Source organism: Aspergillus terreus, genomic scaffold, assembly GCF_000149615.1.
Source record: "Aspergillus terreus NIH2624 scaffold_15 genomic scaffold, whole genome shotgun sequence".
Lineage (NCBI taxonomy): Eukaryota > Fungi > Ascomycota > Eurotiomycetes > Eurotiales > Aspergillaceae > Aspergillus > Aspergillus terreus.
The window spans coordinates 838,926-862,384 of NT_165938.1; the positions used below are offsets into that span (position 1 = coordinate 838,926).

The 23,459-nt window shown below is 54.4% G+C and overlaps 8 protein-coding genes across 8 annotated transcripts; 5 read left to right on the forward strand and 3 right to left on the reverse strand.

The window, feature by feature from the left end:
* Positions 1 to 262: 262 nt before the first annotated feature.
* ATEG_09784 (uncharacterized protein) lies at positions 263 to 1,924 on the forward strand (the record flags this gene model as incomplete). Its single annotated transcript, XM_001218405.1, has 1 exon — positions 263 to 1,924. The coding sequence occupies one exon, from the start codon at positions 263 to 265 to the stop codon at positions 1,922 to 1,924; it is 1,662 nt and encodes a 553-aa protein (XP_001218406.1).
* A 945-nt stretch (positions 1,925 to 2,869) lies between these two features.
* On the forward strand, positions 2,870 to 4,606 carry ATEG_09785 (cytochrome P450; the record flags this gene model as incomplete). Its single annotated transcript, XM_001218406.1, has 4 exons — positions 2,870 to 3,088; positions 3,167 to 3,800; positions 3,852 to 4,174; positions 4,232 to 4,606. 4 exons carry the CDS (start codon positions 2,870 to 2,872, stop codon positions 4,604 to 4,606), a joined length of 1,551 nt encoding a protein of 516 aa, XP_001218407.1.
* Positions 4,607 to 4,901: 295 nt separating this feature from the next.
* On the forward strand, positions 4,902 to 7,242 carry ATEG_09786 (putative C6 transcription factor; the record flags this gene model as incomplete). Its single annotated transcript, XM_001218407.1, has 5 exons — positions 4,902 to 5,032; positions 5,104 to 5,229; positions 5,288 to 5,386; positions 5,491 to 6,001; positions 6,055 to 7,242. 5 exons carry the CDS (start codon positions 4,902 to 4,904, stop codon positions 7,240 to 7,242), a joined length of 2,055 nt encoding a protein of 684 aa, XP_001218408.1.
* A 2,477-nt stretch (positions 7,243 to 9,719) lies between these two features.
* ATEG_09787 (uncharacterized protein) lies at positions 9,720 to 10,387 on the forward strand (the record flags this gene model as incomplete). Its single annotated transcript, XM_001218408.1, has 4 exons — positions 9,720 to 9,809; positions 10,009 to 10,080; positions 10,132 to 10,330; positions 10,383 to 10,387. The coding sequence occupies 4 exons, from the start codon at positions 9,720 to 9,722 to the stop codon at positions 10,385 to 10,387; spliced, it is 366 nt and encodes a 121-aa protein (XP_001218409.1).
* Positions 10,388 to 11,458: 1,071 nt separating this feature from the next.
* On the reverse strand, positions 11,459 to 12,484 carry ATEG_09788 (uncharacterized protein; the record flags this gene model as incomplete). The annotated part of the gene is made up of 1 exon (XM_001218409.1): positions 11,459 to 12,484. One exon carries the CDS (start codon positions 12,482 to 12,484, stop codon positions 11,459 to 11,461), a length of 1,026 nt encoding a protein of 341 aa, XP_001218410.1.
* An 866-nt stretch (positions 12,485 to 13,350) lies between these two features.
* ATEG_09789 (uncharacterized protein) lies at positions 13,351 to 13,950 on the reverse strand (the record flags this gene model as incomplete). Its single annotated transcript, XM_001218410.1, has 1 exon — positions 13,351 to 13,950. The coding sequence occupies one exon, from the start codon at positions 13,948 to 13,950 to the stop codon at positions 13,351 to 13,353; it is 600 nt and encodes a 199-aa protein (XP_001218411.1).
* A 597-nt stretch (positions 13,951 to 14,547) lies between these two features.
* Positions 14,548 to 20,633, reverse strand: ATEG_09790 (MYB DNA-binding domain protein; the record flags this gene model as incomplete). The annotated part of the gene is made up of 2 exons (XM_001218411.1): positions 14,548 to 16,692; positions 16,746 to 20,633. The coding sequence occupies 2 exons, from the start codon at positions 20,631 to 20,633 to the stop codon at positions 14,548 to 14,550; spliced, it is 6,033 nt and encodes a 2,010-aa protein (XP_001218412.1).
* A 1,519-nt stretch (positions 20,634 to 22,152) lies between these two features.
* ATEG_09791 (deoxyhypusine synthase) lies at positions 22,153 to 23,314 on the forward strand (the record flags this gene model as incomplete). Its single annotated transcript, XM_001218412.1, has 2 exons — positions 22,153 to 22,377; positions 22,424 to 23,314. 2 exons carry the CDS (start codon positions 22,153 to 22,155, stop codon positions 23,312 to 23,314), a joined length of 1,116 nt encoding a protein of 371 aa, XP_001218413.1.
* Between the last annotated feature and the right edge of the window lie 145 nt (positions 23,315 to 23,459).

Genomic DNA, 23,459 nt, shown 5'->3' on the forward strand with positions numbered 1-23,459 from the left:
TGCAGCATGACGTTGTGCACCTATGGCTTTCCTAAAACGGCTTCTACATTCTCCTGATCTCTGTGCAACCTGGCAATCTGAGTATAAAAACATTGCGCCTACTTCGCTGAATTCGGTTTCTCGGTTTTCTCCGTCTCCATCTTCCGTTTATCTTTGCGCCTGGGGTGGATGTTATGGTCTCATCCTTGTACGACTCTCCCTCTTCTACTTCCACTACACATTTTCCAGGTTGCGATACTCTGCATAAAGCTCTCTATCCCTCATGGCGGACCGAGAGACATCCCGCAAGTCCTCCAATACCATCATCGAGAAGGAACCGGACCCTAAGAGCAGCCAGTCTTCCACAATGAGCCCCTCCCGACGGCCGGCAAACACCCATGCGGAACATGTCTCTCCATCCGATAATGATAGTGAGACGCGGGGAGAGTTTCTTGGAGATGGAAAACGCGAGCTCACTGAAGATGACTGTTATGACAAACTCGGATTCTCCTTCCCGTGGTATAAGAAATGGGCCATCCTGTCGGTCATCTTCACCGTCCAGATGTCCATGAACTTCAATAGCAGCGTCTACCCCAATGCGGTGGTCCCTCTATCAGAACACTTCCACATCAGCGAGCAGGCGGCACGGGTTGGTCAAATGATCTTTTTGGTAGCCTACGCCTTTGGCTGTGAACTCTGGGCGCCCTGGAGTGAGGAGTTTGGTCGCTGGCCTATCATGCAGCTCAGTCTGTTCCTCGTCAACATCTGGCAGATCCCTTGTGCATTAGCACCCAACTTTGGCACCATCGTTGTGTGTCGCTTCCTTGGCGGTCTGAGTTCAGCGGGTGGCTCCGTCACCCTAGGAATGACAGCCGATATGTGGGAGCCAGACGACCAGGGCTTTGCGGTGGCCTACGTTGTACTATCGTCGGTGGGCGGCACCACCATCGGGCCCGTCTTCGGTGGTATGATTCAACAGTGGCTGAAATGGGAATGGAACTTTTGGATCCAGCTGATCTTTGGCGGAGTCACTCAATTGGCACATTTCTTCTTCGTCAGCGAGACTCGGTCGACGATTCTGATCGATCGGGAAGCGAAACGACGTCGCAAGACCGGTGAGGATCCCAATGTCTACGGGCCGAATGAATTGAAGACCCCGCGGATGGACCTGCAAGATGTCCTGCGGGTATGGCGCCGACCTTTTGAGATGTTCATCCGCGAACCCATTGTCCTCTTCCTGTCTCTTTTGTCTGGTTTCTCGGACGCGCTGATTTTCACCTGCATTGAGTCGTTCACGCTGGTCTTCGAACAGTGGAACTTTGACCCTCTTCGCATTGGTCTCTGCTTCATCAGCATTATTATAGGCTACCTTGTAGCATACGGGGTCTTCCTCCCCGATATCTGGCGCCAGAGGCAAATCCGCAAGAAGCAGGGTAATGCGTCTAGACTCCCGGAACGTCGTCTGCTTCTCTTACTCTTCATTGCACCGCTAGAGACGATCGGTCTATTCGGGTTCGCTTGGACATCAATGGGCCCCGAGTATACCCATTGGGTGGTCCCACTGGTGTTTATCTTCCTGATCGCCATTGCCAACTACGGTATCTACATGGCGACGATCGATTACATGGTCGCGTCGTACGGTCCATACTCTGCGTCGGCGACGGGAGGCAACGGGTTCGCTCGGGACCTATTGGCTGGATTGTCCGCGATGTATGCCACCCCCATGTACAGCAATATTGGTGGCCGGTTCCACCTACAATGGGCCAGTACGATTCTGGGATGTCTGGCCATCTTCGTAACTATTCCAATTTATATCTTCTACTGGAAAGGTCCCCAGATCCGAGAGAGCAGCAAGTTTGCTCAGACCTTGGAAGCAGACCGGCAGCGAAATGCAGGACGTCGGGCGAGCCGTCTCAGCGCATCGGAGAAGCCCTACCCGTCTTGACTGATTTCAAATGTTCTGCTGTTGCCCTTGCTATGTACTCGTGGCACGACACTTCCGGATATGTGTCATGTTTTGTTCAACTCTTTTTCGTCGGAGTTCACGACTTATGTTCAGACGAGGTCAATAGGAAAGGCAGGTATGATGGACAGATGTAGACTTGCACATCCCCCCTGCGAAGAGATTTGATACCCCAACTACGATATACTTCTTGTATCCGAACATTCTGTATATAGAAGGTAGTGTGACAACTACATTGAGATGGTGGTATATATATTCACGGTGCTGGGACGACCAAGTTCATCTCCACAACCCCAAACCACTTCGTAAATACTTGAGAATATTCCATGACATCCTGGATAAAACTACGACATCAAAACACGCAGCATGAGTCCGAAAGACCGCAGATTTCCGTCCCACGTGACCGCGGAACAAGCATTCCGCACCGCCGCGGTAGTCCCTGATGTTGAGGGCACATCCCAAGCCTCAATATCCACACCACCGCCGGGGCATAATCCCCACCAATCTGACTGGTCAGACGTCCAAAACGGCCCCAATACGAGTGGAGGCATATGGCAGACAGCGATGACCGGCGTCCGTTAGTGGCCCCCACCAGTGGACCGGAGTCGATCGTCGCTCCCAGGCTGGATTGGAGGCTGGTCCCATTTGCGCGTCAGAATTATTATGCGGTCTGGTACTACGATAGGGGGAGCTACGGAAAAGTACCGTGAGCGGTACAGACAGCGGTGGTCACCGCGGAGTCGCATCGCGCGCTGCAACAGGAGTTACGAAGGATGAGGGGTTACGCCCGAGGATATCCTTGATCTGCCTGTCCCCCGTGCATATAAAGGGAGGGGTGCTGACGTCTCTCTGTCGAACGGTTTCTGAGCGTGCTTGCTATCTGATCACAGCGCCATCGACCTGGTCCTTCTGTTTGACTTTTTCGACATGGCGTTGCAAACCCTGGCCATCGCCGCCGCCGCGGTGGTGTACTTTATCATCCGCTACTTCAATCGAACTGATGTCCCCAAAATCAAAGGCCTCCCTGAGATACCGGGCGTCCCGATCTTTGGAAATCTGTTGCAACTCGGTGATAAACATGCGACGGTTGCCGGGGCGTGGGCGAAGAAGTATGGCCCTGTGTTCCAAGTACGCATGGGAAACAAGGTTCGTTCTACCAGTAGTTGGACAGAGGAGAAATATCTCATGAACTGGCCTGGACTAATGCACCACTGCGGCTTCTAGCGGGTGGTCTTTGCCAACAGTTTCGACTCGGTGCGACAGCTCTGGATCAAGGATCAGTCCGCCCTGATTTCTCGCCCGACCTTCCACACCTTCCACAGCGTCGTTTCCAGCTCGCAGGGTTTCACGATCGGTACTTCGCCCTGGGACGAGTCCTGCAAACGTCGTCGCAAGGCCGCTGCTACGGCGCTTAACCGCCCCGCGGTGCAGTCCTACATGCCTATCATCGATCTCGAATGCACAGCTAGTATCAGGGAACTGCTGAAGAACAGCCAAGGTGGCACCGTGGACCTCAACCCGGCCCCCTACTTCCAGCGGTTCGCGTTGAACACCAGCTTGACCTTGAATTATGGATTCCGTATCGAGGGTAACGTTGATGACCAGCTGCTCCGCGAGATCGTGGACGTCGAGCGTGGCGTGTCGAACTTCCGCAGTACCAGCAACAACTGGCAGGACTACATCCCGCTGCTCCGCATCTTCCCCAAGATGAACACCGAGGCCGAGGAATACCGCGTGCGCCGTGACAAATATCTCACCTACCTCCTGGACATCCTCAAGGACCGCATTGCCAAGGGAACTGATAAGCCGTGTATTACTGGTAACATTCTCAAGGACCCTGAGGCCAAGCTCAACGAAGGTACGTTCTACACTGTGGGTAAATGATCGGCGGAGCTGACTTGCGGGATAGCGGAGGTCAAGTCGATTTGTTTGACCATGGTTTCTGCCGGTCTGGACACCGTCCCCGGCAACCTGATTATGGGTATCGCGTATCTGGCATCCGAGGATGGCCAGCGAATCCAGGAGAAGGCCTACGATGAGATCATGAAAGTGTACCCTAACGGCGATGCCTGGGAGAAGTGTCTGGTTGAGGAGAAGGTGCCCTACATCACCGCTCTGGTGAAGGAAACCCTGCGATTCTGGACTGTCATTCCGATCTGTCTCCCCAGAGAGAGCACCAAGGAGATTGTGTACAACGGCGCGAAGATTCCGGCTGGCACGACCTTCTTCATGGTATGTCATACTACCGAGACTACTCCCATGCACCGGTTCCGATACTGACGCATCTAGAACGCTTGGGCTGCCGACTACGACGAGGACCACTTCAAGATGGCCGACAGGTTCATCCCCGAGCGGTATCTCGAGCAAAGCGAGGGTGCTGGCACCCCCCACTACGGCTACGGTGCGGGCTCGCGCATGTGCGCTGGTTCCCACCTGGCCAACCGTGAACTCTACACGGCCTTCATCCGACTCATCACCGCGTTCACCATGCACCCCGCCCAGAACAAGGAAGACCTGCCTGTGCTGGACGCCATCGAGTGCAACGCGATCCCTACGGCCCTGACGACCGAGCCGAAGCCTTTCAAGGTGGGCTTCAAGCCGCGCGACGCCGCCTTGCTGGAGAAGTGGATTGCAGAGAGTGACGAGCGCACGAAGGAGCTTTAAGCGATGATTTGCTGCATTTTATTCCCTTGATGTATGACTTATGCTGTTGAAATTATGGAGAGGACTTTTATGTATATAGATGATGAAAAATGTTTTCATATTTTTAGTACATCTTCGTACAGTTCTCCTTTATGCCGAGACGACAGGTCCTACACTTTGGGGTAACCTCGGGTGCGGAAAGTCCCCCGCGTTTCGCTTAACATCCGCCTCCGCGTTCTTGGCCTCATAACAACCACCCACCTTGCGGTCAACATATTAATCCTCAGATATTACTATTATCATATCTCTTACGACCATGTCACCCACCGCGAACCCCTCGGTATCATCCGCACCAGACGCCTGGGAGGACTCGATAGTAGACGCTGAGCCAGACGCACACGACGTCCGACCGCGGAAAAGGAGGCGGAAATACATCGCCAAAGCATGGTATGCTCCTTACGGCGGAAGTCCCTGTTTACTTCTCTGCGTGTATACCGAGACTAATACCACTGCGATAGCAACGAATGCAAGCGCCGCAAGATCAAGTGCAATGGCGAAAACCCATGCCAGCGATGTGGCCGACAGCGCCTTGACTGCGTCTATGCCGACGTGGTACGCGCGGAAAATAGCGGAGATGACCAGACGTATGTGCCGACTACTGACGCATCCAACTGGACCCCATGACTAATTGAAAATGTTCAGTGGTCTGGGGAAACTATGCGACCAGATGAGCGCCATGCAGGAGCAGATCGCGGCGCTCTCAGCTGTTTGTGCACTCGCTTACCCAGGGCACGGTGGCCGGTGCGCGCGCGGAACCCACGCAGCACCGCCTCGCGGGGCTTTTCGCCGTCCATCTTCGGCAAAAGAGTTGGGGTTTCAGGGTCACGACAATCGTCTGGCTTTAGTTTTGATCTGGCAAGATCTAGTCTCCAACGTCGGGGGATTGTTGAGCACAACAAGGGCGGGGAGGAGGGCGATGTGATGCAGGAGCCGTCGCCCTTGCCGTCGCCGCCGTCGCCGGCCCAACCTTTAGGAGCTCGCCATGTTGACCCCCTGTGGACGATTGGGAAGACCGAGGCGCTGCGGTTGTGTCAGGTGTATGAGGAAGAGATGGGCATCATGTACCCCGTCTTGGATTTGGAGGAGCTCCTGCACCAGGTGAATGTGTTATATGGAACTCGGGAGCCAAGATGGCGATCTTCGCTACCGTCACGGGCACAAGGCCATGATGGCAAGGAGGCACTGGATGCTGATGACGTGCATATCATACGGTTGGTGTTTGCGTGCGCTCTGACAGCTGAAGCCAGCGGGAATAGTGAGCTAGCGATGGGATTGTTTGTGAGTATTCGCGAGGCGGCTGACAATGCTGTCTGGGGTGCACCAGAGATAAAGACAATCATCTTTCTCACATTGGTGGTGAGTATTCATTTCTAGGGTTCACGTTGTATCTCACACTGACTCTTGAACAGTCCATATTCTACTTCCAGATAGATGAAGAAACTCTCGCTTGGAGGACCATCGGTATAGTGGAGCGCATGTGTCTAGAGAAAGGTCTACATCGCCGCGAAACTCTCACACAACCTGCCGTGGTAGCCGCGGGGCGAGACCGCGTTCTGCGGCTATTTTGGTCCATCTACATCCTCGACATGCGCTGGAGCTTTGGAACTGGAATGCCCTTCTCCCTGGAAGATACCGACATCGACCCCTGGCTGCCCGAGCCAGAGGAGAAAACTCCGTATTTGCGCGTGATGATTCGGTACAGTCGTATTGCAGCTAAGGTATGGAAGTTTATTTCTGCCTTCAACAACACCAACGAGATCAAAAAAGACGAGATGAATTATCTCGACTGGCAAGTTCTTAAATGGGTGGATGCCACACCGGACTCCCTCCGGTTCAATAACGCTACCGCCACGATCGAAAATCAGATTCAGGAGCCGCGCTGCATCCGTCGTCTACGCTCGCTTCTGTATCTTCGTGCGAACCAGCTGCGCATGCTGATCTATCGTCCGGTGTTGCACTCAGCTGCCCATATCGTGCGCTACCCCTCCGAGTCGCAGACTGTCGTTGAGATCGCGAAAGATACTATCCGCTTTATCACTCGTCTCAACGAGACATCCGATATCTATCGTCTGCAACAGGTCACGTTCAACTGGTTTCTTGTGTCTGCGCTCGCAGTCCTGTTCCTAGCTGTTGTGCAAACCCCGGGCCAGTTTAGCAGCTCCTCCAAAGAAGAATTCTACATGGCCCTGGAGCTCGTCAAGGGCTTTTCTACACGGTCCTACATCTCCCGCCGCCTATGGAAGTCGATCAAGAGTCTACGCAAGTTGGCCCCACAGTTGGGACTGCAGCGTCACCGCCATGTGGAAGAGCCATTGCGAACCGACGTCGTCGGGGTACCTTGCACAGCTGCCGTCGCTGAACCAGGGGACCAAGCGCAGACATCCAGTATACATAGCCATACGCCGCTAGACGGCGCGGCAATGACCCAAGAGCTGGTGGAGTGGTTTGAAGCAGTCGGGAACTTAGAAAATCAGATCATGGGTGTTGGTTCGTCGCAGGGGTTTGATGATCAGTGGCAGTTGGGGACTCGTGGGCCTAATGGGTATATGTTTGATTACGGGGGTGAGCTGTCTACTGTTATGAGAGATTGCTTCTAGCTGGGTGGAGGGCTTCTACAAGCCCTGGGAGTGCTGGCTGAATTCCCATCATGGTTTTACACCCTTTCCCTACAGATCATCTTTATCTATCCCACTTAGTATTAATTCTGCTATAGTTTCTGCATCACCATTGAGTGGAATCCTGGCGCTTCACCTTATGTCATCCTAAATAATAATCGCATGAAGAAAGTGATATCCACCCTGGAAGCCACCATGATTCCCTCTGCATACCTCTTCACCAAGAAGTAAGCAGTAAATCTAGACAAGCACGAAGGCGGGAATGCATAGGAATCCTCGCATATTCACATTTTGGTCTGGCTGTACATAGGAGATTCAATTAGCGTTTGTCTGTATTATCGGTCTGGAGATTTCACTGCGGAGTCTTTTGTTTGGTGATGGTATAAGTGCAGTGATGGGTCTCTGTGAAGAGGACAATGGGATCATCTCATAGCCAGGGTATTAATAGGAGGATATCTCCCTCCCTCTCTGATTCTCTCTTCTCAACTATACACACTCCAGCCCTTGATCTCTTATGTACACCTTGTCTGTTATGCCACACTTCTGATGTTGATTGATTGGAGAATCCTCTGGCGATGTGAGGTTGCTATAGAGCACAGCTATATCAACGTACAGGTATGTCTCTTCTCTCCAGCACGAACATTCCCCTTTACCATAAACATCTTTTCGAACACTAGGACTTCTTCACGTTCCTTATCCTCCTACTATCCTCCTTGCACCATCTGTCAGCTTCATGCTAACAATGCCGCGCCATGCAGCTTCAGAAAGAAGCTATTGCGGGAAATCCCAACGAGGTGGAGGTCCTGCTAGAAGAGCGGATCAGGATGACTTCTCAGCCCTTGAAGATCACATCTACTGTCGATGCACAGTAGAACGACACTTCCAGGACCGGAATAGGCCGAATTGGTAAGAGTTCCTAGTGGAATCAGCCGTCGGGTTGGTTCTTCGGTCTTTTGGTAGAGTCCGCAAAGGACCTTCCTGAGCACGATTTGTCAGGGAGTCCTTGCCATTGGGGTTGAAGTAGGCTGTGTCTGTATGACACTCCTCGACACTGAGCTGCTGGTTTCTGGTTCCAAAACTACTCAAAACCAATTCCTGCTGTATAGGACGATTTGCCCTACTTCGAATCCATCTTTTCATACCGACAAGTGGTCACTGGGCTTAGATGCTCGTTTCGTCCTGGACGTTGTGCCTGCGTTCGTTGTCAGTAGGTCAGACCACGGACAGCCATACGGATAAGGCGACATCTATACGACGCAGACAAGGCGTCGCGCCATCATCGCGCCCAGCAGGCGGCCAACGATTGCAGCTCGAGCGACTCGGACAGCTAAGGCCATCACGAGAATGTCGATGGAGGTACAAGGATGGTCGAAGCGACCGACCGTCGCGAACGCACTCGTACTGCACCGACTGTGCCGGCCACTCTAATCTCACGTTACGAGTCTCTCTCCTATTCTCTGCCGATTATCGACATTGAAGTCTACCGTGCCGGTCAGGCTGACGTCGTTGGCTAATCGAACATTCTCCGTCTTGTCCGCACTCGCTCGGCGTGTAGGATCGGGCTGCAGATTTAGTTCCGCGATATCTTTTGTTGTGCGTGGTATGTGGAGCACGCTCGAGAGATCGATTCGACAGGCTGACGTCTACCGAGCCTCCTATCGACTAGCTTGAGTCTACCGTCCGGCCAGACCCGACTCTACAGCGCTCTCTGTTGATACCGAGCAGCCCGTGGCCACTGTCGCACCCGACCTCGATTCCACCCACGTGTGCCGTCTGGTAAGTCTTCCTGCGTCCCTTGTCTCGGTGCCTGGCTGACTCCTTCTCACAGGCTGTAGTGCGGAATCCAGACTCTGGTTGAGCACAACTAGAAGTCCGCCCTGGACTATGCATATGGCTTCTGGGGATAAGTTCTAGACGACCACCCAGTCAACCAGAAGGCCCGGGATGTCGACCACGGGAACTTCAAATACAGGACGTTCGTGGACAGCGATGAGAGGCAGTTCGCTCGGATCGTTAACTCCACAGTGAGGAAGATGGCATCGACATTTGCCGATATTGAAATGAGGTATGTGGTCAGCCCTTGGCTCTATTTGCCGGGCCCCGAGCGCGCTATGAGGAGACCTCAATGTAGACCACACCTATCACCAGGTGCATTGGCACTTATGGATAGTGATTTGGTCGATTGAGGCAGAGGACACCGAGATAGCAGAGGAGTCACGTCTTGAGTTTCCCTTTCACCCCCTCTCCAATCAAGTCAAAACACAATGCTGATCCAATTTAGCAGAAGAGATATGTTGGGCGCCAATAACCTCGGATACACAAGATTGGGCAAATAGAGGGTAAAGCAGGAAAAGGCGAAGACTGAGGCCAGAAGGTGGCCCCACTCTGTTGTGTTTCTCTGTTTATCCTTCTTTACTTTCATCCTCACCATCACCACCCTCACCACCACTACCATCACCATGGAAGGTCCTCATGGGCAAAGCTTTTTTGCGCCCTTCAGGGCAGGAAGACGAGGAGGACGCCGAGGAGGACGCGGCGGCGGCGGCGGCGTAAGTCCGATTCACGACAAAACCAGACTCACGCTTCTCATGAATTTTAGCAGAAAAGACATCGAAACAAGTGCGGCGTCTGTGACGTCCGCGGCCACTCGGCCGCCGAGTGCCGCCTCGTGGCGGGGCTCGCCGTCCTGGTAGGGTTCCACGCCAGAGAATTCGAAAACAGAGAAGAAAGCTAATATGGTCTTAATAGGGGGCCATCGCCCAGGGTACCGCTCGTGCTCGCGGCCGCGGTCACGATGGATGGAACATCTGGATGGCTCCGGTAATGCCTCTACCGAATTTCTAAGGATTTGTATGCTGATTCAAATAGCAGTCCGGCCAACAAGCCCCCCCTGCCGCCGAGGCCCCTCCCGCCGAGGCCCCCGCCGCCGACGAAGCTGCCGCCGCCGGCCCCGCAGCCACCGCAGCCCCTGCCGCCCAGGCCCCCTCTGGTGCCCCCAATGCTGGCTTTGCCTTCGGGCAAATCCCGGTGCCCCTGCGCCCCCGTGCCCCCGAAAATGATGTGGAGATGAGTAAGTACTCGACCCTAGAGCTAGGAAAACAAAGCTAACTAGTATGTTGTAGAATAACGTTATCGTCGTTTATTTTCTTTTTCCTTTTTGTGATAAATAGGGGAATAAACCTTTTCGGTTTAGATGACGATTCTGGACTATGTGGCGCGTCTGGCGCCGTTGCCGGTGCTGAGACGTTGCCTGCGATTTTTCACGAGCGTGAACTGTTCCAGGAATATCCGGAGCTGAATCGCTGGCCGTTGAATAAGGTGCTGCCCAGCGGCGGTCATATGACGATCTGGTCTGACTGCATGCTCCCCACTACGCTATCGGGTTCGACTCTGTGACAGCGATCGTGGACAAGGTCGAGTACCTGCCTGGGAGGAAGCACGTTGAGCTCGTTGATGGCAAGATGACCCGCCAGCGGGCCAGAGAAATCCTCTCTCGTGTGTCCACGCTCAGTGGTGCCGAGGCGATCGGCGTCCGGCATCGCAGTGGCAGTCTAGAAATGGCAAGAAGGCGACATTCATTGCTGTTGATCGTGATTTGGGCCAGGAAGAGTTTGCTGGTGCAAAGGTATTGCAGTAGGAGCTCGCAGAAGTATATTATCTCGAATAGGTTAACATTCAAGACATGGTGGATTTCTTCCTACAAAGACCGTAAAGTAAAAATTGTGCGACCTGGGTACCCGGAGTGGTCCACTTTCTCGGCTGGGTCGGCATCAAAACACTATAGTACGCAGTAATCCCATCGCCAATCCGAAACGGTCATTTGTGTTATCTCCCTAAGTGTGCCTCCCGTCGTCAACTCTACTAATTCAGTCCCTCGAATTAGACGGCGTACCTAGTAAATGGCTCGTTTCGCCATTCCATGGGACCGCGTCGAACCGGTGGTGATACGAACGAATAGCCTACACTTTGGAAGTCATTATGGTACGAAGCAATGTGTTTATTTGTCTAGGCTGCCAATATGGCCCAATTAACTCCCAGTCTTGTTCGACCTGGATCTCAGCAAAGTTCCGGTCATTTCGACCTGGTGAGATAACAAATTTCCGGTCTTGTCGACCTGGTGAGATAACAAAGTCCGGTTTAGTCGACCTGGCAGTATGACCACCGGTCTTGTCAACCTGGATGTGCAGATAAGAGCAAATTAGACTCCACCCTCCACTGGGGTGCCCACAAGCCAACGGGCAAAGAGATTCCATGGCGCAGTTTCCGGTTGTTCGAAGCTGTATAATTTGGATTGGCGAATGACCAACGTGTCAGCGTCCATGTAGGCAAACAACAAACGAGCGTCGGTTCCAAGGAATGAGACCATTAATATTGGGAAACAGCACTCCTCCTTGAACGCGAAGGGGTACTTTTGCAGGCGTTCGGGATTGTGTTCGAATTTCTGGAGCCCATCCGTATCGTCGCAGTCTTCGGGGTGCAAATCGTCCGCTGGGATGTCTCGTTGAAAGGCGCGGGCGTGCATCGAAGTAAGGAGACTCGCAATTTCGGAGTATTGGAGGAACCCATCATGGCCGACACAGTTCTGCTGGACCCATAGGACTAGATGGGGGAAAATAGGGACATCGCCTTTTCTAGTTGTCCATTCGTTTCTCGCTCGTATATACCATTGTTTTGCGGAATCCCGGCGCATGTCGTGGCAACTCCCGTTCAGTATGTAAGGATTAGGAATGCTATTGTAATTGTCAGCGAATGATATCCCTGCTATGTGTGAAACTAAAAGAGAGATCACGAACCAAATCGGATCCCACCCAATATAACGTTCCAAATCTGTAACCCCCCTTCTTGGGAAATAAGTGACCCATTCTCGTAGGTGTGAATAGACGAAGCTGGCAAAGTTACGTGGGGCCCATTCTCTCTTTCTCTCCTCGGGGACTTTGGGATAGACGGACAAGTACAATGGATTTTCAGCTCTTGCTCTCTTGTCATTGATTCTGTGGCGGTTGAACTTGGACTGCGGGAGGGGATCAAAGAGGATGTCCGAGTCGGGGTCCGGAGTATTTTCGATATCAAAATCGAGCCTGCGGATCTTGAATGGTTGTAGGTCGGTATCAGTCAAGCTCTCAGGGGACACCAGGGGGTTCTCCAATGGGTAAACAAGCGTTTCCACCAAGCTCGTCAGCCGCGATCGAATTGCGTTGGACAAAATTTCAAGCTGAGACGCCATTGTGAGGACTTGAGAGACGATGGGGCTAGGTGTTAGAATGACAGGGGAAGCGGCTGGGGGAAACAAAAGGTTATGGCGAGGAGAAGGATTGCCAATTTCCTTCTTGACTTTAATATAACAGAAGAAAAAAACATGTGATCTGACATACTACCTACCTAGGCAGGTACCTACTCAATCATGCCGGAGAAAATACATCACAACGCATCATCTTAAGAGAGATATGGAAGGAGATAGTAAGCCATCTAGCCCAAATCTTCATTTCACTATCCACCTGCGTTATTTGTTTCTCCGGCCTTTCTAAAACATTCCCTGGATGTAGTTGCTTCTACATCCTCAGCTGGGACGACCACGCCGCTACGCTGGGCCTTCTTCTTTTGTCTCCGGTATAACTTGTTCCATTTCTCGATTTCGCTGAAAACCGCACGGGGGGTTGTATTGATGATAAAGTTGCCACATATCCCACAATTAATCTCATAGCTCATTATGGCGTGGAGGGGAGGGTAAGCACAGCTCACAGCAAGACAGGTAAATATTCTTATCAGGACGTTCATTCTTCGAAGCATGTCACCTTTTGCTATGTCTGACGCAGGCATGGGACTCATCTGACAACTTCTCACCAACTTATACTTTTGTTCATTCAACGCAGACCAGTGGTTGACCATAGCGCGAGTAGACGGATGTAAGCTCACCGGGCATCTGCATATATACTTGGGACATTGGACAACAACAGTGACATTCCAACATTCCTTTTGCCCTGAGAGCCACATAACCGTAACACCATATAACAGGCCATATAACAGACACAATCAGACAACACCTCTCTTACCCTCTTCCAACCCAGTAAACTTCCCACCACGGATCCCATCCTACACCCTCCGTTCCTCACCACTACTCCCAGGCACCCAATGATGAAAACTAATCTCTCCCGAACTCTGCCCCCGGCGGTGTTTCCCCCTCCCAGCGCCCCACGACCGTCGCCGCTTGTACGCGCGTCGCAGGAAGCTATCATCCAAGTTTAACCGGCGTCCAGCCGGCGCATGTCCTCCCCCAACAGGGCTAGCCACGAAATGAGTCATGTAAATGGCCCCTGTCTGCGGCCGTACAACGCCGGACGTCCATCGCACCGGAGACACGGTGTGTGGAGATGTGATGATAGTTTCTGGGGCGTGTCGATCTGGCCGCTGCTGAGCTCCGTCGGTACCAGACCGCGCCAGGAGCCCCGGGAGATACGAATATGGCGTTCCCCTGCGCAGGGCGTCGCGGAGCATCGCGTGCTCATACCGACGTCTCTCGAGCTTTGCCTGTTCGAGACTCGTTTTCAGTGCCTCGTGCGTGAGGGTGGTTCTGTCATCCTGAGAGGGGACCGGTGGGTGTTGGCCGTGCGATGCTGGTGGTGACGACGAGGATGACGAGGAGGGGATTCGAGCCCGGTGGCAGGTGACGTTGACCACCGTCGGGGCAGTCATATCGCGAACATGCTGTATCCGGCGGAGGCATTGACTATTGTGCCGATATATATACTACCGCCCGTCCCGACTCCATCGTCACCCACTATTTGTGGAAGATAGAGAAATGCTCACTCGGTAGGACAATCAGATACTACCGTTACCATCATATATCGTTATCCCCACATATTGCGCTCACGTTGGATAACCGGTGCAATTTAGGTCCGCTCGCTACATCGCTGATTGGAGCCGGGCCGGGGGATCGGTTTCAGCGTGTTTCATCTATCGATCGTGCGACTCACCGATCCTTCTGTCGCAGACTGTCGCGTGGGGGTTACGTTATACATTGTAGAGTGGTGGATTGTATTGATGCTGCTGCTCATTGCCATCACGGCTTTCATCTACTGTACATAAATCATCGGATATGTATGTATCCTTCCACCCAAATGAACATCAGCACTAAACAAAAATATGCAGGCAATCCCAAAAGCCACATGGGTAGGTACTCAAGACATTAAAATACAAGCACTCTCACAACAACACCCTCTTGCACATATACAGGTCGAATGCAAAAATGATCTGATTGCGTAAGAAGCGTGACAAACATTCATCGGAACTCTATCGCGGCGGATGCTGCGGGTTCAAAGACCCAGGATGTGTGCCAGCATTCGATCCCTGACTGTAAACCCGATGGTGTCCGGAAACTGTTTCACCCAGAGGGCCGGGCATATGCCGTGCCTGGAGAGGGGGCACCGAGCCAGCTGTCGGGGGAGGCCCGCCGGCCGAATAACTAAGTCCACCTGGAGTAGGCTGGAGGATTGCAGGTGGCGTGTAGGAGCGTCCCATAGACATTGCCTGACTGGGTGGTCCAGGCAAGCCACCTGACCGCGAGACCTGACCTGGAGGAGGCGTACTATGGCCATAATGTGTTCCTGGCATTCCCATGGAGGAACGGTGCGCTTGTTGTTGATGCGCCCCACTGACCATGGTTTGCACATGTTGCTGGTACGTCTGATGGGCTCCAGGATATTGGCTGGACATGTGTGCTGACGACGATGTCGTGGGCGCCGGTGAGGCATACGAGGCTGTGGCTGGTGGATGGCGGGATGAGATCCCTAATAGGTTGGCAGGGGATTGGATTGGCGTGGGTGGCCCCTGCCGGGAGCCGTACGAGATACTGCCATTGCGAGGTGTGGGGGACGCGATGCTCGGGCGGAACACTGTATTCTGCGCTCCGACATCGCGCGACCCTGCCGCGGTAGTCTGCGCATGGGACGCTGGAGGGGGCGCATATACAGATGTGTGGTATGATGGACGCTGTGATGGCGCAGGAGACGGAGTTGGAGCAGGCGAAGGCGTGGTAAGAGTTTGGAGAGACGCGCCTGGCAAGGATTGGGTCGAAGTGTAGGGGGAGAAAGTCGGCTGTTGAGCCATCGTCGACGCGGAGCGAGAACTCGATTGCTGCGGAGGAGGTGGCCCGGCGGGTTGCTGCTGCTGTTGACCACGCGGATCGAACCGTGCCAGCCAGTCATTATTGGCAGGCGCCGCAGAACTCCCGGGTGTCTGTGCATACGACTGGTAGTCAGAATACCCGCGGGACGCCGATAGATACGGACTCTGCTGAGAATACAGCGGCTTGGACTGGGGCGCAGAGAACGGAGTCTCTTCTTGACGTGGTCCTGGCTGAGCCATAGAAGACGTTCCCGAATACACCGGTAGCGACGGGGATACTGCCCCTCCGGCGGAGGTTGTTTGCTCGCTGGCGAACCGTTTCCGAGGTTGGGGTTCTTCTGGCTCGTCGTTGAGAATGCTCATAATATTGGATCGTTTCGCTGGTACTTGACGAGGGGCCTCGGTCGGTTCTGCCGGTGGTCCCGTTCGGGCAGGTTCCTTCGGGGGCGACAGAACGGGATGTTGTTGGGACAGGCTCATAGGCTGCCCCGGAAGATGGTAAAATGGACGCTGTCCCATGTGTTCGCGGCGTATTGGGGATATATCGGGATCCTGCCTGTGTAACTGTGGCGCCGGGGAGCCCGGGGGCTTGGTGAGACTGGGATGGCGGGAATGAGAACTCGTCGAAATCAGAGACGGTTGCGACTGCGATTGTATGTATGCCTGTGACGAAGGTACAGTTTGCGTTGGAACTAAGGGCGATCCATGGAGATCGACAGCTGACGTCCGGAAAGTCTGCGCATGCAGAGCGTCCATGCGAGCCATCTCCGACGCCGGAATCGATGCTTGGCGTGCAGGCATTGCAGTTTCCTGCGCGCGGCCTGCAGCATGAGACAGCACTGTTGAAGGCATATCGCGTCGTTCCTCGGTGAAATAGCCAGGACGCGGGCCTTGCATTCTCGGCGGCAATCCCGCCTGTGCCTGCATCCGTGAGGGATCCTCGCCCAGGAGAGCACCAGACGGCATGGAGGGGCCACTAGCCTGAGCAAGGGGAGGATACCGAGAAACGGAGCGATCTTTCTCCGAAGGAGTGCGACCATGCAGAGCGAGCGGTTGTGCTGCTTGCACCCCATGCTTCTTGGGCCCTGCACGGCTGTCATCTGCCTCGGGGGGCGCATCGGTATGCGGAGCCAAAGGTCGAGGCATGATGATTGAGGAAGGCGTAGCTTCATAGCGTCTCTTGGATGCTGGGTTTGGAATAGGCAATGTGGCAGTACGCTCACCGCGCGCCTTCTTATTCTCCGCGTCCGCAACAATGTCTTCAAAGTCTTTCTGACCGGAGTCGATGCGTCGCTGAAAATAGTTTTTGACCTGTGGGGAGTTCCATTAGCACGGGTTTAGTCTGAATGTGCGAGATTACTTACCATGACCGTCGTCTTTGTCTTCATGAAGTTCGAAATACCCTCAAAGTCGCGACCAAAATGAGCCAGTAGCTGCGGGAAATCGCGCTGCTCAGGAACAGACCAGTAGCTGGTAGGCTGTAAGGACCCATATCCCACTTCTGGTTGTCTGGCAGCGGTCGGCGCAGTGTCTGGTTCTGTCGACTCAAAGACATATATTCCCTCCTTTTGGCGCCCTCTCCCGGGCTTCGCTCGGGGTGGTGGCTCGTGGGGTTCTCTCTCAGAAATGTCCCTAGCTCGCACATCAACCGCCCCATCCATGGAGGGCTCCGCGACTTCCGATTTGAAAGTAGGACCGCCAGGTGTGTTGACCCCAGTGCCCGGCGTAGTAGGTTCTGATGGCGTTGGCTGCGGCGTCTGCTGCTGTTGCTGCTGCTGGGCAGCCTTTCCGCGTCGCCCGCCGCGAGAGCCTGCACCAGAACGGGCTCCACGGCGACTCGTAGGTTTTTCCGCCTGTTCTCCATCTTTAGAAGCATTTCCACGTCGACCGTTGACATTGCTTTCCGTATCGTTGGCTGATGAATCTCCAAAGGTAGGAGCGGCTGCACGACGTGGACGTCCAGTATCCGTAACCGGAGCTGGTTCCTCGTCGCCTTCGTAATCCGGCTTGACAACACCCAAATCTGCCATAAGTGCATTGGACTTCGGTCGAGCCGATCTCCGGGCACGGCCACGACGACTCCAGCGCTTGTTGAGTTTTGCTTTGTATTTGATCTCTTCCTTCGTGAGGTAGTAATGGACAATGCATTGCTTGAAGTCCCTTCCAGGTAGCGCTTCCGCAATCTTGCCCCATTTCTTTGGGTATGCCATGAAGGCGTCGGTGAAGATCTCGTGCTCCTCTGCAGTGAAGTCATTGGGGGGAGGCATGAAACCGAACACATCCACCGCATCGGCCGCAGCAACAATGTTGTTGGTATCTCTGTATATCTGTGCTTTCACTTCGCGTGGCTCCAACATATCCGGGATCACAGCCTCCCGGGAAAGGTCTGGCTGCGCAGTGGCTTTGTTCCCGCGCCGTCGCTCAAGTTCCTCTTGTGCTGAGATTTCTGAGGCGCGTAGGGCGTTCTGAAAGTCAAGCTCGCTGTTTCCCTTGTACCTCCGCGCCTCCGCCGTGGACATGGGAGTGACTGTGACAGGAGGGGCAGGCGGCGTTGCTGGACCCGGGGTGACGGAAGCTTTCTCCTTTGCGCGATCGAGCTCATACACGTTGAGCCTCCAGGGTTTGTAGTAGGCGAGATACTCCTCCCGCAAAACTGCATTCTTCTTGGAGACCTCCTTGCGCCATTTGATTAGATCGCCACGGATAGCCTCCTTCAAAGCTTCATGGGTAGCCAGATTTTCCTGGTAGGTATCGAGGTCCGACAGGGGTGTAGGGGGCCCAGACTGGAGGAATGGGAGGTTCTCGACAGAAATGATGTTGACCTCCGGGAGGGGTTCCAGGGCCTCCTTGATGGTGGGTTCGTGTGCTTCGGCATCTTTTTCCGACTTGCATGCGACGACGGAGGATGCCTCTTCTTTTGACTCAGCCTTCTCAGCCACTGGCGATCGAGCTGCCTTTTCTGGCAGCAGATCATTGGCAACCATGCCTAATAGTTGAATCCGGGTAAGCAACGCCACTATGGTTGGATCCTCTAACGGCGACGGAGGCATTTCTGCGCGGAGGGCTTGCATATCCTTCTCGAAGATCTGCTTTCGCTCCTCCAAGTATTCCTGTGTAAACATGAAGTTTTCGTCTTCATCTTCGTCGCTGGAGCGGGCAAAATCGGGAATGATATCTCCGCCCTTTTCGGCTCTAGATGTGACCGGTGCAGTATCAACTTCAGGCCTCTTCGGAGGAGTGGCGACGCGGGGAGAGACCGGCTTGGGCGAGCCAGCCGAAGCTGGCGGTTTGGACTCAGACAGATCGTTCTCTGGGAGTATCTCTCCCGCCTCCGGGCCGGTCAAGTTATCATCGACTGACGTTTGGCGTTCTTTCTTATAGTCGTCGTCGATAGAAAGAGACCGCTCTTTTCCATCCACCGAGTCGCGCTTCAGGGGGGCTGGCACACCAGGAACTGGGGGAGGACGGGTGTAACCAGGCCGGACCCACTGCTTGTTACCCTTGGGCGGTCCACGTGGTGCGGGAGATCGTTGTTGAAGCGCGCGAGGGCCGGTGGGGATGCTGGACGGGTGCATACGAGGTGAGGTTGATGGCGCACGACCCGTCGAGGGGGGTCCTCCACGTAGTTCTCCAGATGGTACTCTGTGGCTGAATTTGCTAGTCGGAGATGTTTCGATGTGAGATAGAGTGGAATCCTTGCTGGTCATTGCCGCAGGGGCGGTAGGAGGCGATAGATCCGGAGGGCGAGGGGCTTTAGCAGGTGCTGTCGGAGGCGGCCTTGACGTCCGTACAGGCGAATCTCGTTTCACAGACATGTCCATCGGTTCGTCTCGTCGACCCTCCTCACGTCGGGGGCGGTGGTCCGGCGGCGGCGACGCAGCACGGGCAGCTTTGGGTGCCGTAGGAAGTTGCACGATGGGGGCACGGACAGGAAGTTCATGCTTTTCTCTTTGTTCATTCTCGGCCTTTGCGGCGGGAGGCGGTCCAGTCGTAGTGTTGTCCGCTGGGGTTTTTTCAGAAGATAATTCGGGGATTGGCGCTGTGACGGAGCCAAATGCAGGCACCTGCGGGGCTGCTGGAGGGGGGGATCGTTTAAGCGGCGGAGCTAAGTCCTTGGGGGGTTCTGGGCGTGGTACAGGGGGAGCTTCGGTCCGTTCAGCGTCGCGTCGAACTTCCACGACAGAAGGCTTGCGACTTGGCTCAATGGTTGCATTGTCTGGAGCTTTCTCCGGTGGTGCAACTGGAGGGAGAGGGGGCGCAGGTGGTAATGAAGAGACACTCGACGTGCTGGGGAGACGACCCTCATTTCGACTAGGTGGTCGGTCCCTCTTCCAATGGTCGGCTGGACGATCCCGATCATCCCGTTCGGGACGTCGGTCCAACTCGTCACGACGGTCAAAGCGATCGCGGCGGTCGATATCACGCTCTCGGTCTCGATCCCTGCGGTCCAGCTCTCGGTCCCTATCTAGAAGCCGGTCCCGATCGCGATCACGCTCCCGATCTCGGTCACGATCTCGGTCGATGATCCGGTCTCTATCACGATCTCGGTCCATCACCCGGTCCCGGTCCCATCTGCCATCGCGAGACCGACTACGTCGTCGGAACGAATCACGGTCATCCAAATAGGGGACTCGACCGCGGCCGCGGCCCATCTCCCAGTCGCCACGACCACGTCCACGCATGGGTCCGCTGCGAGGGTGATGACCGGCGCCAGAAGGAACATCGGGCGCGTTGGAGGAGACGGAGATCAAACTATCTCGAGAACCGCGTCGCATTCGAACTATATCGGGATCACGTCCCAGTGGCTCCCTCATGTCACGAAAATCACGCGGGGGCGGTGGGGAGCGAGAGCGGCCGCGTCCAAAGCCGATGCGTGATTCTCGGGGATCAAAATCTCGGTCCCGGCGACCCCAGTCGCGGTCCAGATCGCGACGGTAAGGCGGCGGGCCATCACGAATATCACGGAAGTCACGGTCACGGTCACGGTCGCGATCTCGATCTCGGTCTCGCAAGTCTCGGTCTCGGTCCCGAAAGTCTGAGCGGCCCGGATAACCACGACCTCGACCGCCGAAGGGCGCGCCACGAGGATGGTCGATCAGGGCCTTTGGGCCCCGGGGAGGTTCCCTCCCTAATGGGGGTATATTCGTATCATCGACGCCGCGAGGTCCTGCAGGGGGTCGACGGTCCCCAAAGCGCTGGGGAGAACGGTCCCGGGAATTAAACCCTGACGATGGGGGATATCGTGAAGACATCACCGGGTCATGCTAGAGACAGAGCGACGGAAGACCTGGCGAGAGCCTGCGCCAGGTTCGTGGAGGGTTAGCTCAATGCGATAGAAGGAAGGATAGCGGAGACAAGCAAAAAACCGAGGATTCAACTGCCAGACCGCAGACGAGCAGAAGAAAGCGCGAAATGGATCGCTGGAACGGGGGATTGGTGGAGTCCACGTGACCGTGACTGGCGTGTGGGAACTGCCTGGGCTGGCGCTAGTCCGTATCAGGCAGGCACACGGTCCAGCGAAATTCCCCAGAACGGGCTTAGCGCGATGTCGCCCCCCCGGAGCTTATGTAAGATGTCCAAAAGGGGCAGATGGCGCCAGATGGGGGTTTCAAGTGGACGGTACGAGTCTCAAGTAGACAGGGAATGGGGGGAAAACACAGGGAAGGGCTTGAGCTCAAGTCTCATCCCCAAATGATGGAGGGTGTGGCTGCAGAGGATGGTCCTGTTGTGGAATGCCGTCCCAGTGACACGGGAAAATTCAAGCCATGGCCACTGTTGGGTACGGGGAATTCATCACGTAAAGGGATCCCATCCAGGAAATTTTATGATTTCCCAACCAGAGACAACCCAAAAGATCCGATTGAAGACAATAATGGAGAGACAGATAACATAGACAGAATAAGAAGGAAATTCTCCGCACCTTTGAGCGAATGCAACGTGTCGGGCAAGCGGTTGACCAAACCTGCAAGGAGGGAGGCAGCTAGCCGGACCAAAGACCAAAATAGAAAAAAAAAAAAAAAAAAAAAAAAAAAAAAAAAAAAAAAAAAAAAGAAAGAAAGAAAGAAAGAACAATAATGCAATCTTTCGTGTGGTTGAACGACTGAAAACCAAGGTCTAGTAAGCCAGCTGGACTAGGCCAAGAGGAACCCAGCGTCGCGAGTGATTAAAGAATGGATGATGGGAGGGTCTCGAGTCCAGGCGGGAGATGGGGGAGGCGTGTTTCACAAGGGTTCGGGAGAGTACTCCGTAGGGCTTTTTTATAGAGAAAAGAGATAGGGAGCACTAGGAAGAGGAAAGCTCAGGAAAGCTGAAAGAGAGGAGAGAGAAAGAGAAAGAAAGAAAGCAGATCGAAGCATTTGCGCATTCGATGTTCCCCCAGCCCATGGAATCAGGGCTAATCATCTTCACGGTTTAGCGCCGGTCATCGTCAGGCATTCTTAATTGATTATTTTTCATTTTCTTATTTTTTAGTAAATTTATTTTTTTAGCGCCAATTAGATAATACAGGTTGAGTGCCTGGGGCCACAGGGCGTCTCTAGTCTTGTAGCCTCAGGCCATAGAGTCTAGCCGGAATCCGGTTAGAGTTTATGCCTTCCTCAGGCACCCCACGATCGTAACTTTTTTCCACCGACCCATTCATCCATCGCCATCACTTGGACATCACGCTTTTCTCGTCCTGAAGAGAGATAGGAGGATTCAAATCCCAGCTGTACTCTTTACATTCCCTCCCCCTACATCCCCCGTTTCCACCTCCCCTCCGATCTCTCCATCATGGCCTCACAATCCAACCCCGCCGATGCCCCTCCATCTTCCGCAACCAATGCGGTCTTGGTGGCCTCTGAGCCCGTCCCTGAAGGCACTCATGAGGTCCAAGGGGTCGATTTCGAGAAGTTCCAGGGCCGAGATATCACTGTGGCGGAATTGGTCGATAATATGAAATACATGGGTTTCCAAGGCAGTGCAGTGTCTGAGGCCACTCGGATCATTAACAACATGGTAGCTGCCCCGGTCCCCAAGATATATCGTCCGTGGGCTAATGGAGTCTTCTCTCTCAAAGCGTGCCTATCGCCACCCCGAAACAGGGGAAAAGACCACCATCTTCCTCGGTTACACCTCCAATCTCATCTCGTCCGGATTACGCGATACTATCCGTTACCTCGTCCGCCATAGCCACGTTTCCGCCATCGTCACCACCGCCGGAGGTGTGGAGGAAGACCTGATCAAGTGTCTCGCGCCGACCTACATGGGCTCGTTCACTTCGCCCGGTGCCGGACTACGCGCCAAAGGCCTCAACCGTATCGGTAATCTCGTCGTCCCCAACAGCAACTACTGTGCTTTTGAAGACTGGCTGGTCCCCATCTTGGATCGCATGGTGGAGGAACAGGAAGCAGCCAAGAAGAAAGCGCTCGAGACTGGGGACGAGGAGGATGAGCTACACTGGACTCCAAGCCGGATCATCGAACGGTTGGGTCGCGAGATCAACAATGAAGACTCGGTCTTGTACTGGGCCGCCCGCAACAATATTCCCATCTTCTGCCCTGCTCTGACGGACGGCTCTCTGGGAGATATGATGTACTTCCATACCTACCGGTCTTCGCCATTGCGACTCCGGGTGGATATTGTCGACGATGTGCGACGCATCAATACGATGGCGGTTCGAGCGGCTCGTGCGGGGATGATTATTCTCGGAGGTGGGGTGATCAAACATCACATTGCCAACGCATGTCTGATGCGGAATGGCGCAGAACATGCGGTGTACGTGAACACGGCGCAGGAGTTCGATGGCAGCGATGCGGGAGCTCGACCGGATGAGGCTGTCAGTTGGGGCAAGATCAAGGCGGATGGTGAATCTGTCAAGGTGTATGCGGAGGCAACGGTGGTGTTTCCCCTCATGGTTGCTGCATCCTTTGCTCGAGCGGGGGCTCAGAACTAAGAGCTGCGGGAGAGAGGGCGATTCTGAACCGAACCGATCGGTCGAGCCCTGTCTTGCTTTCTACCAGTCCTCCCTCAAACCCGGTCCCTCGGAACTCATTATTACGGACGAAAAACCGCCGCGACTGATGGACCAAAGATGGAAA